Source organism: Cynocephalus volans, chromosome 1, assembly GCF_027409185.1.
Source record: "Cynocephalus volans isolate mCynVol1 chromosome 1, mCynVol1.pri, whole genome shotgun sequence".
Lineage (NCBI taxonomy): Eukaryota > Metazoa > Chordata > Mammalia > Dermoptera > Cynocephalidae > Cynocephalus > Cynocephalus volans.
Window position 1 is genome coordinate 41734185 of NC_084460.1, and position 15994 is coordinate 41750178.

General features: G+C 45.9%; 1 protein-coding gene across 3 annotated transcripts in view; it reads right to left on the bottom strand.

The window, feature by feature from the left end:
• Positions 1-624: 624 nt before the first annotated feature.
• The window catches only part of SLC13A3 (solute carrier family 13 member 3), an 82723-nt gene continuing 67353 nt past the window's right edge, over positions 625-15994 (bottom strand). For all 3 annotated transcript variants that reach the window (XM_063108791.1, XM_063108804.1, XM_063108797.1), the window contains 3 exons: positions 6475-6636; positions 3561-3698; positions 625-801 (listed from right to left, as the gene is read on the bottom strand). In XM_063108791.1, coding sequence (XP_062964861.1) covers positions 625-801; positions 3561-3698; positions 6475-6636 — 477 coding nt within the window. The remainder of the gene's footprint in view (positions 802-3560; positions 3699-6474; positions 6637-15994) is intronic.

A 15994-nucleotide genomic window follows, 5' to 3' on the forward strand; every position in this document is an offset into this window, starting at 1 on the left:
ATGTCCTCAGGAAGTCATCTGTGCCTCCCCGTTTCCAGGGACTGAAAACCATCTCTGGCTGCTGGGTATCAGCAGGGGTAATATTCAAACAACTGGTGGAGAACGGGCACCAACCAAGAAGAACACACTCTGGTTGTGAACAGCTGGAACAACTGGACTGGAATATTGCAGCCCCCAAAGCCTCTTCCAGGAAAGTGATCCTTATAGACAAAATGGTCTCTCCAGAGTGCAAGCTAAGGTAATCAGTGGGGGATAATGTTAGCTGTGTCCGTGGGGATGGATGGGCTGCCGCCTCAACTGCACAAGACAAATGCCCTTCCAGATTTGCTTATTGTTGCTGAAATTGGACTCTTGATTTTAATCACATAATAGCTCACACATAAAGGAGCTTGTTTCTCAGGCAGCAGGTCTGGAAGATAATCTGGCCTTGAACTGCGTGAGAGGGAAAGAGGTGTCCTAGGTAACGAGGCTGTGGACCCAAGTAGACCACTGGAGGTCACCCTTGCTTGCTGCATATTTGATTACAAAAAAAGAATTGCTTGATTGCCCTACAGGGTCCTAGCAGCAGGTGATGGTGATAGCCCTCTGGGAGGGCCCAGCCTAAAGGGAGTCTCTCAGGGGTATTCAAAGGGTCTGAAATGTGTCATTGGCCAACGTGAGTGGCAGTGCTGTGACATTGGCTGAGTGGACATTGGCCCAGTCTGGGAAGGTGCCCAGCTGGAAGATGGCCTGTGCCCAGGTATTCATGGCCAAGCTGAGCAGCAGGACGCCCATCAGGTTCATCAGGAGGCCTGTCCGCACCTGAAATGGAACATAGACTGAGGGATTGGTCAGCACTAGACCCATCGTACAGATGGGAAAACCCAGGCTCAAAGACAGGAAATCATTCACCCAAGATCCCCCAGCTGGGAAGTGATGGAGCCAGTACGAACCCAGGTTGCTCAATGCCCAAGACCTTTCCATCTTTCCACTACTCAAGGCTATCATTCAAAGAGTTGCAAATGTCCCCATTCAATGAGTGGTTTCCAGGAATCAGGCACTGTGCCACGCCAGTTGTCATAGGGTTATGTCATTCAACCCTGAAAGCAACCTCACAGAGGTTATTATTATTAAGCCCTATTTTCCAGAAGAGGAAAATGAGGTCCAGAGAAGTCGGCTTGCCCAAGGTCATGCAACTTGAACATAATCTTGATCATTAAACACCCCCCCGATACACACACACACATGTGCACACACTGCAGGTTCAGTTAAGGCTATACTTGTCTATTGGGAAGAATTTTTCTTCTGGAAATTTTTACCTCTTTACATAGTTGGAAAGTTTTTGCCCTTTGCCCCTCCCCGGCTGGCCTCTTGTACCATTCGGTCCACCTTGGACTGAAATTCCCTGTTTTCTCTTCTGGGTTTACTGATTGCTCTACCTTACCCAGCCTCGCAGCACACAGCGAAAAAGTGATTCCCTTTTCAATTCTCTTTCGAATCTATTCCTCACAGAGCAAGTCTCCCTTAGGTGCCAGCATGGCCTTAGCACTCTCTACTCCTTGCCAATTTCCCTTTTGAACAAGGAGAGGCTCAGAACCTTCTCCAGGCAATCGTTATCAGGGAGAACTTCATTATTTTGTTTTTATTTCTTTGCCTTTTTAGACCTGCCTTCTATGGCATGTAATACAGTTTTCCATTTACAGATGTGCTGGAAACTTTTCTTTTGAAATACTCTTATTTAAGTGTTTTTAAAAATGTTAAGTTGACTTAGTAAAATGGTTAAATAACTATTACCACAGAGGGTTCATGGAAAGGGAATATATTGTGAAGGTAGGATGCCAAAAGGTTAGGTCAGGAAAACACTGCATTGTGTTGTCCTGCCTTCTTCTGGGGGGTCTGAAAGCCCCTGGCACCTTCGAAGGATGAGAGGGAGGCTGGCCAAAGCTCTGGGGGATCTGGGGGCATGGTTGGGTCTCCTTTTTCCAGGGTCCTGGGAGCCTGGCTTGAAATTCCTGCTGGTCCCATATTAGTTACTTTAATTAGCACTTAAATCATCACTCTCAGGAGCAAACCCTGCAGGTGAGCCATGCCCTGCTCAAGATGGGCTGACTGTGGGCGTTTCTTTGCCTCACCTCTTAAGTCCCTACCTGTTCGGGTCTCTCCATTTCTCTCACTGTCTCTTTGTTCTCCAGATCTGTATTGTTGGCATTTCTTATCCCCTCACTGTCTTCTATGAAGAGCCTCTCTGTTTCCCCACTTGGCCCTCCCCCCCCACCAAACCACCCAGCCAGCAGCCAAAGTGATCCTTCAAAGACAGATGTTAAATCATATCACTGCCCTGCTTAAAACCCTTCCACAGACCTCTAATAACAGTCCAAGTCTATGCCCTGCACTCTCTCCCTGACCCCCAGTCTCCAACCTCATACCCCCCAACTCCACACCAATCATAGCAGACTTGCCCTGTGCTTCTGGTCCTCAATTCCAGGGCTTTGCACTCACTGTACCCTCTGCTGGGAGTGCTCTTCCCCATTTTCTTTGCAAGACTGGCTGCATCTCAAATCAGGTCTCAGCTCCTAGGTCACCTCCTTGGAGGGGCTTTCACTGTCCAACCCTGCCCCCACCAGCCTTTTCCACTCCCCCATGTTTCTTTTCCTTCCTAACACTTAGCAATATCAAAATTTAGTTAATTTTTTTAAATGTGCTTGTCTACTGTCTGTCTCTATCAATAGAAAGCAACCTCCTAGGAGCAGAATCTGCGTCTCTCCCACGTTGCTGAAGCCCTGGTGCTGGAGCACAGAATGCACTAAGCAGCTCCCTGTGCAATGAACAAATAGGTGAAAGTGTCTCTGTGTCCCTTCTTCTCCTCTCTTCTCTGTTTGCTCTGGTATCCCTTTCTGCCTCCCTCTCTCTTTGGCTCTCTCTCTCCCTCCATTTATTCTGCTGAGGTCTTGTGCCTGGAGAGCAGATCACCCTTCTCGGCTGCACCAGCTTTGTAAGGGTTGCATGCGTTCCCTGAGTGCCCGCTGTACAAAGGCTCCAGGCAGCCAGGGAAGAGAGTAGAGGCTGCAGGAGGTAGGGGGAGGGAGAGAGGAGTGGATTCAGCAGGAAGCTTCGTGAAGAGGGAGCACATTTCCAGTGGCTGGTCCCTGCTGGAAGCTGGTGGGTCATCACTGCCACAACCCTCAGCTTCCAACTCACACCCTCACACCCGGCTGGCTGGGCACCGAGGCCCACCCCTAAGTACCAAGGTGAGTCTGCTGCTTCTCTCTCCTAAAGATTTTGGGCACCAAGCAGTTGGTCAAACAAGCAGGAAGAGAGAGCAGTGCCCAGAGGGAAGGGGAGTCCCTTGTCCCTGAAGCAAACTTTGGAAAGCAGTCACTCAGGCGGTGTTTCCCGAAATTGTCTAAGCATGAGAATCGTCCCAGAGCGTTTGCTAGAATGTGTATTCCTGGTCCCACTTGGAATGACCTATTCAGAGACTGGGGGATGGGGTAGAAGCACAGGAGTCCTGCCTACAGGACTTGCCTACCACCTGGTGCCACCCGCCTCCCTGGGCCTCTGCTAGAGATGCCCAGACTCACCATGTCTTTGACCAGCAAGTGTCCAGAGGCGAAGGCGATTGAGTTGGGGGGTGTGGAGACGGGCAGCATGAAGGCGTAGGAGCAGCCAATCGTGCCAGGGATCATCAGGTACAGGGGGTTCACTCTCAGGCGGATGGCCTGGGCCCAGCAGGGTGGGAGAGACGGAGATGGAGACAAATGTAGAGAAACCCCTCAGGAGATAGAGATGGTTGGAAAGAGAGTAACTCAGAGACTCAGAGACAGAGAGACAAAGACATAAATAGAGATTGGCAGGCAGAGTGACAGGGGACAACAGAGACAAGTAAGAGAGAGTAAGCGACAGAGAGAAATGCAGCCGGAAATGCAGCCACACAGGCAGACATAGAGACAAGAAGAGACCCAGACCAAGAGAGAGGTGGAGAGAACATCCCCAAGGTTAGTGACGTGCCAGCACCACACTGCAGTTTCATCAGGGATGGGTGTGGGTGAGCATGCATCAGAGCCAACTGGAGGGCTTGTTAAAACCCAGACAGCTGGCCCCACCTCACCCAGACTTGCGGATTCACAGGTTTCGGGTGAGACCTGGAGATGTGTGTTTCTAACAAGTTCCTCAGGTGATGCTGATGCTGCTTGCCCAGGGACCACATGATGAGAGCCAGGCTCTAAAGTCACAATGCCCGTGTCTGGACCTTCCCTCAGCCCAATGATCCGAACCCCAAAGCTGGCCTCTGAGCACCTTTTGTTGGGGCCTCACTGGACTTCAGAGATAAAGAGAGCTCAGGATAGCATCTGTTGGCAAGCATTTCCAAATTTCTAAGACTGTGTGGATCAAATATAGCTGTGGGTGGCTTCAGTCATCAGTCCACGAGTTTTTCACCTCTCCCAAATGACATATTCACCTACAATTCATGTTGATCATGTTTTTCATACTTTACTTAAGATAGGACGTTTTGGCCCCTCTAGGGAATTTTTGCAACCCAAAGCATATAAATTTTCTCAGGAAGCTCTAAAATTATCCTCCTGTGTGTAAAATGTTTTGGTTTTGATGATAGGCAAATTAGAAGAATGTGTCCTTTGCAAGTGGCTTTTCTAGCAAAAGCTGCCCTTTACAGGCCTGGGTGGGTTCTATGCTCCCTCTTCTCCCCCATACCACCCCATGGCACCCCCATTTCTCTCCATTGCCAGGTCCCTCAGATCCTCGGAAAGGGTCTGATGAAATCCAACCACACTTAGCAAGGGTATGGGGATACCCACCCCACACTGCTGAGGGGAGTGTAAAACAGTGAGCCACTTTGGAGGGCAGTTTCCTCATATCTAACAAATTTTAAATGCACATGCTCTTTAATCCAGGAATTTCAGTTATAGGAATTTCTCTAGAAGGAATTTAAGATGCATAGACAGACAAGGCAAGTTCAAGGTGGCATTGCTGGATAATAAAATCTAAAATTAAAAATTCGCAGGATACACTTAACAGGAAAATGAACAGTGCAGAAGAAAAAGTTGGTAAATATGGAGGCAGGTTAACAAAACTACCCAAACTACTAACAAAGTCTGGAGACACCTACATGTCCATTAGTGGGAAATTGTTTAAGTAAATTAACAACTGTCCATTTTTTTTTCCTTAAAAGATGACCAGTAAGGGGATCTTAACCCTTGATTTGGTGCTGTCAGCACCACGCTCTCCCAAGTGAGCTAACCAACCATCCCTATATAGGGATCCGAACCTGTGGCCTTGGTGTTACCAGCACCACACTCTCCCAAGTGAGCCACGGGCCGACCCTAACAACTGTCCACTTATAATGGAATATTCTCCAGTCATTGAAAAAGAACAAAGAGCGTATCAATGTGTGCTAATACAGTGTGATCACCATTATAAATTAATGCATTTAATAAGCAAATAAAAACTACAAAGATGATGCAGATAAGTGTGCTGGTGTATCACTGCTTGCATACAAAGCATGTACTTGCAACACAGCTTTAATTTTATCAATTTTGTATTATATTAAGATAATCATATGGCTTGGTCTTTAATCTATTTAAATATAAAACTATATTGATAGTTGCCTAATGTTAATCCTTTTTTGAATTCCTACTATAACATCTACTTGACCATGATATATTCTTTTCTTACAATCCTGGATTCATTTTGCTATTTGCATCTTTGTTTACATGTGAAACTGAACTATACAGCTTTTTCTTCCTCTGCTCTCCTTGTCTGGTTTCAGTGTCAGGGTTTTGCTAACCTTACACATGGGTTGAATGGCTATTTCTATATCTCTGTGCTCAGGAACAGTTTGGATGAGTTGGGAACCATCTGTCCCTTGATTTGCTAGCACTCGCCTACCAAACCATCTGGGGCTGGTGATCTTTAGCCCAGTGGTTCCAACCAGGGATGATTGCGGCCCCCAGGGCATATTTGGCAATGTCTGGAGATTGGATTGTCATGATTTAGGGAGGTTCTATTGGCCTCTAGTGGGGAGAAGCCAGGGATGCTACTAAATACCCTACGATGCACAGGACAACCCCCACAACAAAGAATTCTCTGGCCAAAAGTGTCAATAGTGCTGAAACCCCTGCTTTAGAGGGCGGCTGCAGCTTCCCCTACCTTAGAATTTGTCTAGTCAGATTTTCTACTTCTTATCCAAATTTAGTAATTTATGTGTTCCTATGAAATTCTCCATGTCACCAAGGGTTAATTTTCCCACAGGAGGGAATCTGATGTACTTTGAGAATATTTATTCTCTTTATGCACTTCTTGAGGAATAAAAGAAGTATTTAAAAAACTGCATCGTGGTTCTGACACTTCCATGCACTTTGGAAGGGAGCTATGGCAACACAGCACCCAGTGACACTCTGGGTGGTAGGGGAGAGGTTTCAGAAGCTTTGTTAATGGAGGGGTCCTCCCCTGCCCTCCCTTCCCCAGAAGGACCCTCACCAGCTCCGCCAAGACAGGCAGGAAGATGATAATGGTGGCCGTGTTGCTGGCAAACTCTGTGAAGAAGATGATGACGACAGTGATGAGCAGCACAGCCAGCATGGGGGGCACGTTCTCCAGGGGGTGCAGCTGCCTGCCGATCCACAAAGACAGCCCCGACTCCTGCAGAGGGGAGGGGGCACACCTTCACAACCAGCCCACCCCCACCTGCTGCCCCCAAGGGAGGGATGGGATCGATCATAACAATGACAACTGTGCCCCTTCACAGACGGGGAGACAGGTGCAGAGTGACATGTCCAAGGTCACACATTTGAGCCAAAGTCACATATTCAAACCGGGGCTTGAGTCAGCTTCTCTACTTTTTAAACTATTTTCCACTTCAAACCCCTGGGTCCCCAATAATCCAGTTGGTTCTAACACCCCTAAGCTCCAGCTTGATTGGGAGAGGGGAATCAGACCCTCCATGGTAAATCTTCTCATTCCTCCAACAGTAGTTATTAATCACAAAAATATTAATAATTATTTATATAAAATATTGATTATTATTATAATTATGTGATATATTAATATGCATCAAATGTATTATATATACAAGGCATAATATATATCATATGTAATATAAAACATGTATCAGATATACATCAGGTGCAACACAACCAATGTAATTATCATTAATAAAGGTATTAATGATCAACAATAAGGATAACTATTTCAATGATAATAATACAAATATTAACCTTATTAACATCATGTTATTCTTCAATGTCATAGGAATCACCATTATTGAGGCTTTACAGGGGGCCAGGCACCTGCATGCGTTACCTCCTTGGCTCCTTCCAACAACCTTGTAAGGTAGATATTATTGTCCCTGTTCCATGGAAGAGGAACCTGAGTCTGAGAAAGTTTTGTGACTTGCCAAGGTCCCCAAAAGTAGTGACTGAGATCACATCTACCTCCAGAAGCGAATGTGCTTCTGCAGTGCTCCCTACCACCCCGCACCTTCCTCTGGACACGCCAGTCTGTCACTTCACCTCTTAATTAAGAGCAATGCCTGGAGCTCACCACAGTCCTCCAGGACAGAGAAGAGTAGGGCAGTACCCCTAGACTCAAGTTTCCCACCAGTGCTGCAGAATTACCAGGGTTCTCTCTCTGCAGACTTCTCCAGGAGTTACCCTATTTACCAGTATATAATATGTACACTCCTCACCTCTGCCTGCCTGCCTGCCATCAAATGCATTCTTAAATAACCCTGAGTCCAACACATCTTTCTGATGACCACAAAGCGGCAAAGCCAAGCATGTCAAATTATGCTCGATGCTACCCCCTGGTGGTGCCATGCTGCAAGCTCGCAGTAAAGCTACAAAGGCACTACCTACACGTGGGTTACTTAACACACACAAATAACAAGGTTGTACAGGTTTAGCTGCTTTGGCAGCTAGCCAGTAAGGGGACTGAAACCTTGACTTTGGTATTATAACACTGTGCTGGAACCAATTGAGCTAACCGGAGTGCCCTGTCCTTTAACATTTAGAATCAAATGTATTTCTACCATAGCCCTTTTATCAACCCGGTGTCCTCCCGGACCAGTACATGTGGTTTTATCAAAGACACTTTATCTATTTTCTTTTATGTTTAACAGAAAATTCTCTACTTACTTAGAACTTAAAATTTTGTAATGGATTCTATAATACAGCATAGAGTTTTTGCCTAAATAAAACAATACCTTTGCCTCTACAATATGACTTAAAAGTTGCCTTCAATGCATGAATAATAAATGCTTAAAAATATTTTTCCCCAGAAGAGTCCTTGTTAAATTAAGGTGTTTCTTGCACGTCTACACTGTCTGATAGCCTGGCAAATATGGTATGTGGCCGAGTCGAACCACCCCCCCCCTCCTCTGGCCCGGGGAGTGCTGCAAGGAAAAAATGGGGCCACTGGTTTTTCCCACAGGCCACAGCCCTGGCAAAGAGACCAATGGCAGTGAGCACAATTAGACGGAGAGGGGCTGTTGAGAGAGAATATTAATGATTTGGGTGAGTGAGAAGCCAAGAGCCTCCCTTAACTGGGCCTCTGAGTGACAGGCTTCTAGCCAATGTCCTGGCAACCACTCTGGTCCTTGGCTCAGCTTCCACACTGGAGGGAGGTCTGGCAGCTTCATGAGAGAGGAAAAGCCACAGCTGCCTGGGGTTCTGCTGAGGATGCTGAAGGGACTTCACCTGCCCTTTTCCATTCCATTAGAAATCGGAAGCTCCATTTTCTTGGAAACATACAGCCCCTCAGTGTTCCCGGGGACTCCAGTGACCAGCGACAGCCAAGGCCAGAGAAGGTATGGCCAGAGGGTGAGAAGAAAGGGATCTGGAATCATACTAAGTTTGCTTACCAGCTTAATCCTTTCTAGCTGTGTCATCCTGGGCAAATAACTTAACTTCTCTGTGCTTCAATTTCCTTATCTGTAAACCTGGGATAATAGTGCCTGTCCCAGAGGGTTATTGGGAGGAAATGAGCTAATCTATGAAATGCCCAGAAATGTGGCTGGGCACCTGGTAAGTGTTCAATGCCTGCCAGCTGCAATTGGTAGTATCAAGTCAAAAGATGCCCAGAGTGGTGGGATTCAGAAATTACCCAACGTTGTCAAACTGTGTTCCTTAGGGGACCCCAAAGATGACCAGAAGTACTGGAGGCCACCTTGCCCAGGATGGGAAGGGGGGAGTCTGAGCTGGCAGGATGATGCCCTCTCTTTCTCCTTTTTTATTTTTATTTTTTGGCAGCTGGCCAGTACGGGGATCTGAACCTTTGACCTTGGTGTTACAAGCTGCACTCTAACCAACTGAGTTAACTGGGCAGCCCCCTCCTACTTTTCTACTGCAACCAGGTCTTCTCTTCTTGATCTCTTTGATATACCGTAGGTTCACATCTTATAAAGAAGGTGTTCAGGTATAAGTTCAATGTTCAAAGTCAAAGTCTCCTGCAGCCAAAAATGCCCTTGAAAATCTTTTAAAAGGCTCATAAAACACAGTTAGGCTCAGCTGTGCATATACTATTCCATATAGTAATTCTTAAGGTAGAGACACCAGTGAATTTGATTAAAGGAAAAAAGAGAAGACTTTATGCACATGTCTGAACATTCAAACCATTGCACCATTTACAAGCTGTGTGACCTTGGCAAATTAATTAACATCTTTGTTCCTTGATTTCTTTAAGAGATTGTGGTAAGGATTATAAGAGCACACGTAAAACAGTCCCTGTACATAGTAAACACTGAACGTAATTTATTATCATTTATTTAATTTAACACTTAATATAGTGCTTACTCTATGCTGGACATTCTTCTAAGTACTTTGCTAATAATATTAACTTATTTAATCTTCATAACAACCCCACAAAATAATACAATTATCCCTATTTTATGGGAAAAAAATAAATGAAGCACAAAGAGGTTTAAGAGATTTGCTGAGATAAGTGAAGTGACTCTCCCTGGTGATTTTGAGTTCTGAATCTGGATCTCAATCATTTAATTAGGCTTAATCCTTTCATTATTTTATCCAATAAAATGATAATAATAATAATAATAATAAATATGACTCTCAGATTTCTAGCAGGAAATGAGGGGTGGGGAGAATACACATCTCTACTTGCCTGTGGGGTTTGCTCCACTCTGACTTAATAACAAGCTTCTGTAATCTCAATAAATTTGTAGATCAGTTTGTTGCGGTGATTAAAGATATAAAGAAGGTTAACAGAATAAAACCAATCTTTCATCCATGAGATAGTAAAATAATAAAAGCAGTAACAGTAGTGAAGGTGAGAGTGGCTCCCGGTTTTAGCCCCTGGTATGTATCAGTTCTCTTCTAGGGACTTGCTATACATTATGTTATCAGTCCTTAAAATAGCCCATCCTATAGGTCATGTCAACAAATATTTCTTGAGCACCATTATGTACCAGGATTCTTCTAGATGCCTGGAACAGTGGTAGAGAAGACAGATATGGTCCCTGCCTTCATGGAGCTTACATTCTAGTAAGAGAGACAACCAATAAACACATACACAGGATCATTTGTGAGGTAGATGCAGTATAAAGGAAATAGACAGGGAAGGCACTGAGAGGGAGAGGGACTGGGGGTGATGGCTACTCTAGGTATGGTGGCCTAGGAGATATCTCTGAGGAGCTGAGACCTGATTAGTGAGGACTCAGAGATCTCAGAAGAGTATTCAACAGAGAAGAGGTAGATGCAAAGGGCCTGGGGTACAAATGAGTCTGATGGGGCTGAGGAACAGCAAGGGGCCAGTGGGAGTGGAGGGGAGTGAAGGAAGGAAGGGAGGTGTCAATGTTGGGGAGGTAGGCAAGGGGCCAGGCCTTGTGTGGCTTTGTGGGTAATCAAGGGAAGCCTTTGGACTTGAGTTTATATAGGGGGTCATGAGTACATGGTTTTGCAGAGGGAGAAAACCGTAGTGGACTTAAGCGAGTTGCCCAAGCTCAGAGTAAGCACTAGGACATGCTTCAGCCCTTCAGAAGCAACACTGGGCAGCCAGGATGTCCAGGCTCACCCTGGACCCCATCCGAGGACCTCCCCACCTCAGGAGGCCTGGCCTAGTGAAGGCCTTGGGCAGTGGCCGGGAACCAGAATGTGCCATAAGCATTCTGGTCACTCCTGGGCCAGTCTATAGCTCCCTGGGGAGGGGATGGTACTGGCAAAGGTTAGAAGGAAGGGGCAGCTACTACACAAAGCCCCCGTTGAACAGAAACCCTGGCCAGCTGCCCAGCGCTGGGCAAAGAGCCAGACTGGCCTCCCAGCATGCTCAGCGGTTCTGCAACCCAGCCCCCACTGACAGCCCCTGCTTCTCCCACCACCCCCCAAGCTCAGAGAAGCCTCGGGGTTGCAGGGTCATCTCATCCAGCCCCCCACCTCAGGGTCAAGCTGGGTTCAGATTATCACCATAAATAACACCATTTCCACCGAGTTGCTCAGGACATGAACCTCTGTGTCATCCTTGATTCTGATTTTCCCTTTCCCCTTAAGTATTCTAAGTTCTCCACACACACTGACTCATTTACTAATCGTGACAACTCTACCAAGTGGATGCTGCTATTATTCCCATTTTACAGATGAGAAAACTGAGGTCCAGAGAGGTTTAGTAATGACAAAGATCACACACTTGAGAAGTGGGAGATTTGTGATTCCAATCCAAATGATCTGGTTCCATTGCATTACACAGCCTCTTCAAGACCTGCACAACATGTCACTTCCTCCAGGATGCCTTCCATGATACACCCCCAGTAGGAGGCAGGAGCATGAAAAGTCAGACAGACATGAGTTCAAATCCTAGCTCTGCTACCAATGAGCTGTGTTACCTAGAACCAGTCACTTAACCTCTCTGGGTCTCAGGACTCCTAAAATGGAGACAAAAAGTACTTTTGCTCATCCATTATTTTGTTCCTTTTGAAGTCTATACTATTGTACATGTGTTATTTGGTGGGGTGGGGGGAATGAATAAAGTAAAATATATTTTATAAAAAGAGTACCCATGTAGAGAACCTGAATGTGAGACTTCATTGCCCCAGCTCAGGGAGTGCAGGCAGCTGTTTCAGACCCCGAGAGCTACCTCACCCAATGTCATGCCCATTCCTGGGACAGCTCATCCACAGACTGATCGATGGATGCTGGGATATAAAGGCCTGGCCATTCTCAATCAATCGGGATGTTTCAAAAGTTAAAATTGAATTAAAAAGAGAAAGTGATATGAGAAGTAATTTCAGGTTTTCTTTACCTTAATTTAGATTGACCCTTAATTGTTGTGGTTTTGAATGCTGTGGCTTACACAGGGAGATTTAGGGGTCGGGGGGAGCCCGGCAATGCAAGCTCTGGCTTCAAATCCTGGCTCCAGCATCTCCTGGCTGCACAAATGTAAGCAAGCTATTTAGCCCCTTTTTGCCTCCATTTCCTCATCTTTATAATGGGGACAGCAATATTATTTACTTCAGTGATGTGTGTGAAGAGTAATTGAGTCAATATTCACAAAGTGCTTCAAGCAGCATCTGGCATGTGGGAAATTCTCTAGAGGGAAAAATTAGGAGCCTGGACTATGAAATTAGATAGAGTTCGAATCCCAGCTCCTAAGCAGAGTACGATTAAGTATGACTTCAGGAGAGTTGTGTAATTTTTCCATGCCTCAGTTTTCCTACGTGTAAAATGGGGATAAAAATATTACCTGTCTCTCAGAGTCAATGTGAAGATTAAATAAGACAGAGCTGCAAAAGCGAGTCTCTAAACAGGGAACACGGCGCCAGGGCTGCTGCGGATGCAGACAGGATCCCGGAGGCCGGGGCCGCGCTGAAGGCGGCCAGCTGCTCTATTCAGGATTCGAGGTTTCAGGCCGGCATTAAAGAAGATTCCTGGGAGCGCCCGAGCCACGCCGCGACTGAACAGCCCGAGGCGGCAGCGCCGAGAACACGGAAGGCGACAAACCAGAGACAGAGAGCGAGCACCTGACCTGGCACAGCACTGTGAGTGATCCCTGGCACAGCTCTGTTCGGGGGGTGGATGCCCACGCGGCTCCCCTGCACCACCAGGCCACTCACCGCCCCGGTACTGCCTCCATTTCCCAGGTGCGGGCAGCTCCACCCTGCTCGGCCATCACTGAGCCCATTTGCTTGGCCTGGCGTGGGGCTTTCCGGAGCCTGCGGGCCGGCCTCCTCTCCCACTCCCTCCGCGGTTCTCTGGCGGGGCTGGGGGCGTGGGGCGTCCCCGACCAGTGCTGGGAGGGCAAGGAAGTACGGGCGGGCCGACTGTCACTCCACCACACCCTGGACTCCGGCCCAGGTAAACTTCCTGTTACTGGGAGGCAGATACCATCTCTGCGACCACCAGTTTGGAAAAAAGCCTAACGAATTTCTGGTTGGGAATAGTGTGGTAGGAGAGTTCCCAGGTCCGCTTGAACCTGCTGGAGAGCAGGCTGCAGGCGGGCACTAGACTCGGTTTATACCGGGGGGATACAAAGGTGAACAAGACCCGAGAAAGATCTACACAGTGCTACAAAGGCACCCAGAGAGACCGGTCGTCTGTGCCTAGCAGAAACCTGGTAGACTTCCTGGGTGAGGCGGTGCCGAGCAGGGTCTTGAAGGCCCAGCTGATAGACGAGGGGTGCAGAAGACACACCCCCGCCCAGCACAGTGTGCACAGAGGGGGGAGACGTGCGGCCAGGGAGGCGGAGACTCGACAGAAACCACACACTGCACGATCTAACAGCCTGGGCCAGAGCACACGGAACGGGGAGAAGTCCTGTACAGGAAGTGAAAGCTCAACAGAGATCACACACCCTGTGGTACGTGATCCACCAGCCCAGCAGAGTCCAAGCTGACCAGAAAGGTGGATCCCCGGAGAAGCCCAAGACCCGAGGCAACCACACACACAAGACACTAGAGGCCAACTGAGCAGTCACGGCGGGAGCCATACCAAATTGGCAACCACAGAAACATCCTAGTTAGTCATTAGTCTCAAACCGGTGGACTGTGAAACCCCCTGCCACAATGAATAAACACCAAAAAAAAGACACCAGAAATACAAAAAATCAAGAAAGTACACCACCAAAAGTTAATAAATCTCATACTCTGGATCCTATAGAACAAGAAGCCCTTGAAATAACTGACAAGGAATTTCGAGTGATAATTCTAAGGAAACTGAATGAGATACAAGAAAACTCAGCTAGACATCATGATGAAATGAGGAAGAGTATACAGGATCTGAAAGAGGAAATATACAAGGAAATCAATGTCCTGAAAAAAAATGTAGCAGAACTTGCTGAACTGAAGAAGTTATTCAGCGAAATAAAAAACACAACGGAGAGTTTAACCAGCAGGCTTGTCGAAGTTGAAGAGAGAACCTCTGAACTTGAAGATGGGCTGTTTGAAATAACACAAGCGGACAAAAAGAAAGAAAAAAGAATCAAGGACATGGAAGAAAATCTGAGAGAGATATCAGACAACCTCAAGCGCTCAAATATCCGAGTCATGGGTATTCCAGAAGGGGAGGAAAATGGAGATTCCATAGAAAACATATTCAACAAAATAGTGGCAGAAAACTTCCCAGGTATAGGAAAAATCACAGATCTTCAGATCCAGGAAGCTCAACGATCTCCAAACGTATTCAACCCAAAAAGGCCTTCTCCAAGACATGTCATAGTCAAATTGGCAAAACTCAGAGACAAAGAGAGAATCTTAAGAGCTGCAAGAGAGAAGCGTCAAATCACCTATAAGGGAGCCCCAATCAGGTTAACATCAGACTTTTCATCACAAACCCTAAAAGCTAGAAAGGAATGGGATGATATTTTCAAAATACTAAAAGACAAAGATTGCCAGCCAAGAATACTCTACCCTGCAAGGCTATCCTTCCGAAATGAGGGACAAATAGTATATTTCTCAGACAAACAAAAACTGCGGGAGTTCACTACCACACGACCACCCTTACAAGAAATCCTCAAGGGAGTACTGGGTTTGGTTCCTGAAAAATAACTACCACTGCCATAAAAACCCAAGAAAAATCTAAACCCGCTAGTACAATAAAAATGGCATTCATGAAGAGAAAACAAGCTAACAAAAACACTAACTACAACCTAAGGAACCAACAAACAAAGAAACCAAACAGTAAATCAGAAAGCAAGGAACAAAAGACACCTAAGACAACCAAACAACCAATAAAATGCTAGGAATAAATCAACACCTTTCAATAACAACTCTTAATGTTAAAGGCTTAAATTCCCCAATTAAAAGACACAGACTGGCTGACTGGATCAAAAAGCAGGACCCAACTATATGCTGCCTACAAGAGACCCACCTCACCCATAAAGATTCACACAGACTAAGAGTGAAAGGATGGAAAAAGATTTACCATGCAAACAGAAAAGAAAAACGAGCTGGAGTAGCTATTCTTATATCTGACAAAATAGACTTTAAACTAAAAACCATAAAAAGAGACAATGAGGGACACTACTTAATGATAAAAGGACTGATCCATCAAGAAGACATAACAATCATAAATATGTACGCACCCAATGTTGGAGCAGCCAGATTTATAAAACAAACTCTATTAGACCTAAAGAAGGAAATAGACACTAATACCATAATAGCAGGGGACCTGAACACTCCACTGTCAATATTAGACAGATCATCTAGGCAAAGAATCAGTAGAGAAACACAAGATCTAAACAAGACTCTAGACCAATTGGAATTGGCAGATATCTACAGAACATTCCACCGAACAACCTCAGAATATTCATTCTTCTCATCAGCACATGGATCATTCTCCAGGATAGATCACATATTAGGTCACAAATCAAGTCTCAATAAATTCAAAAAAATTGCAATTATCCCATGTATCTTCTCAGACCACAATGGATTAAAACTAGAAATTAATAACAAACAAAACTCTGGAAACTATACAAACACATGGAAATTAAACAGCATTCTACTTAATGACATATGGGTCCAAGAAGAAATCAAGCAGGAAATCAAAAAGTTTATTGAAAC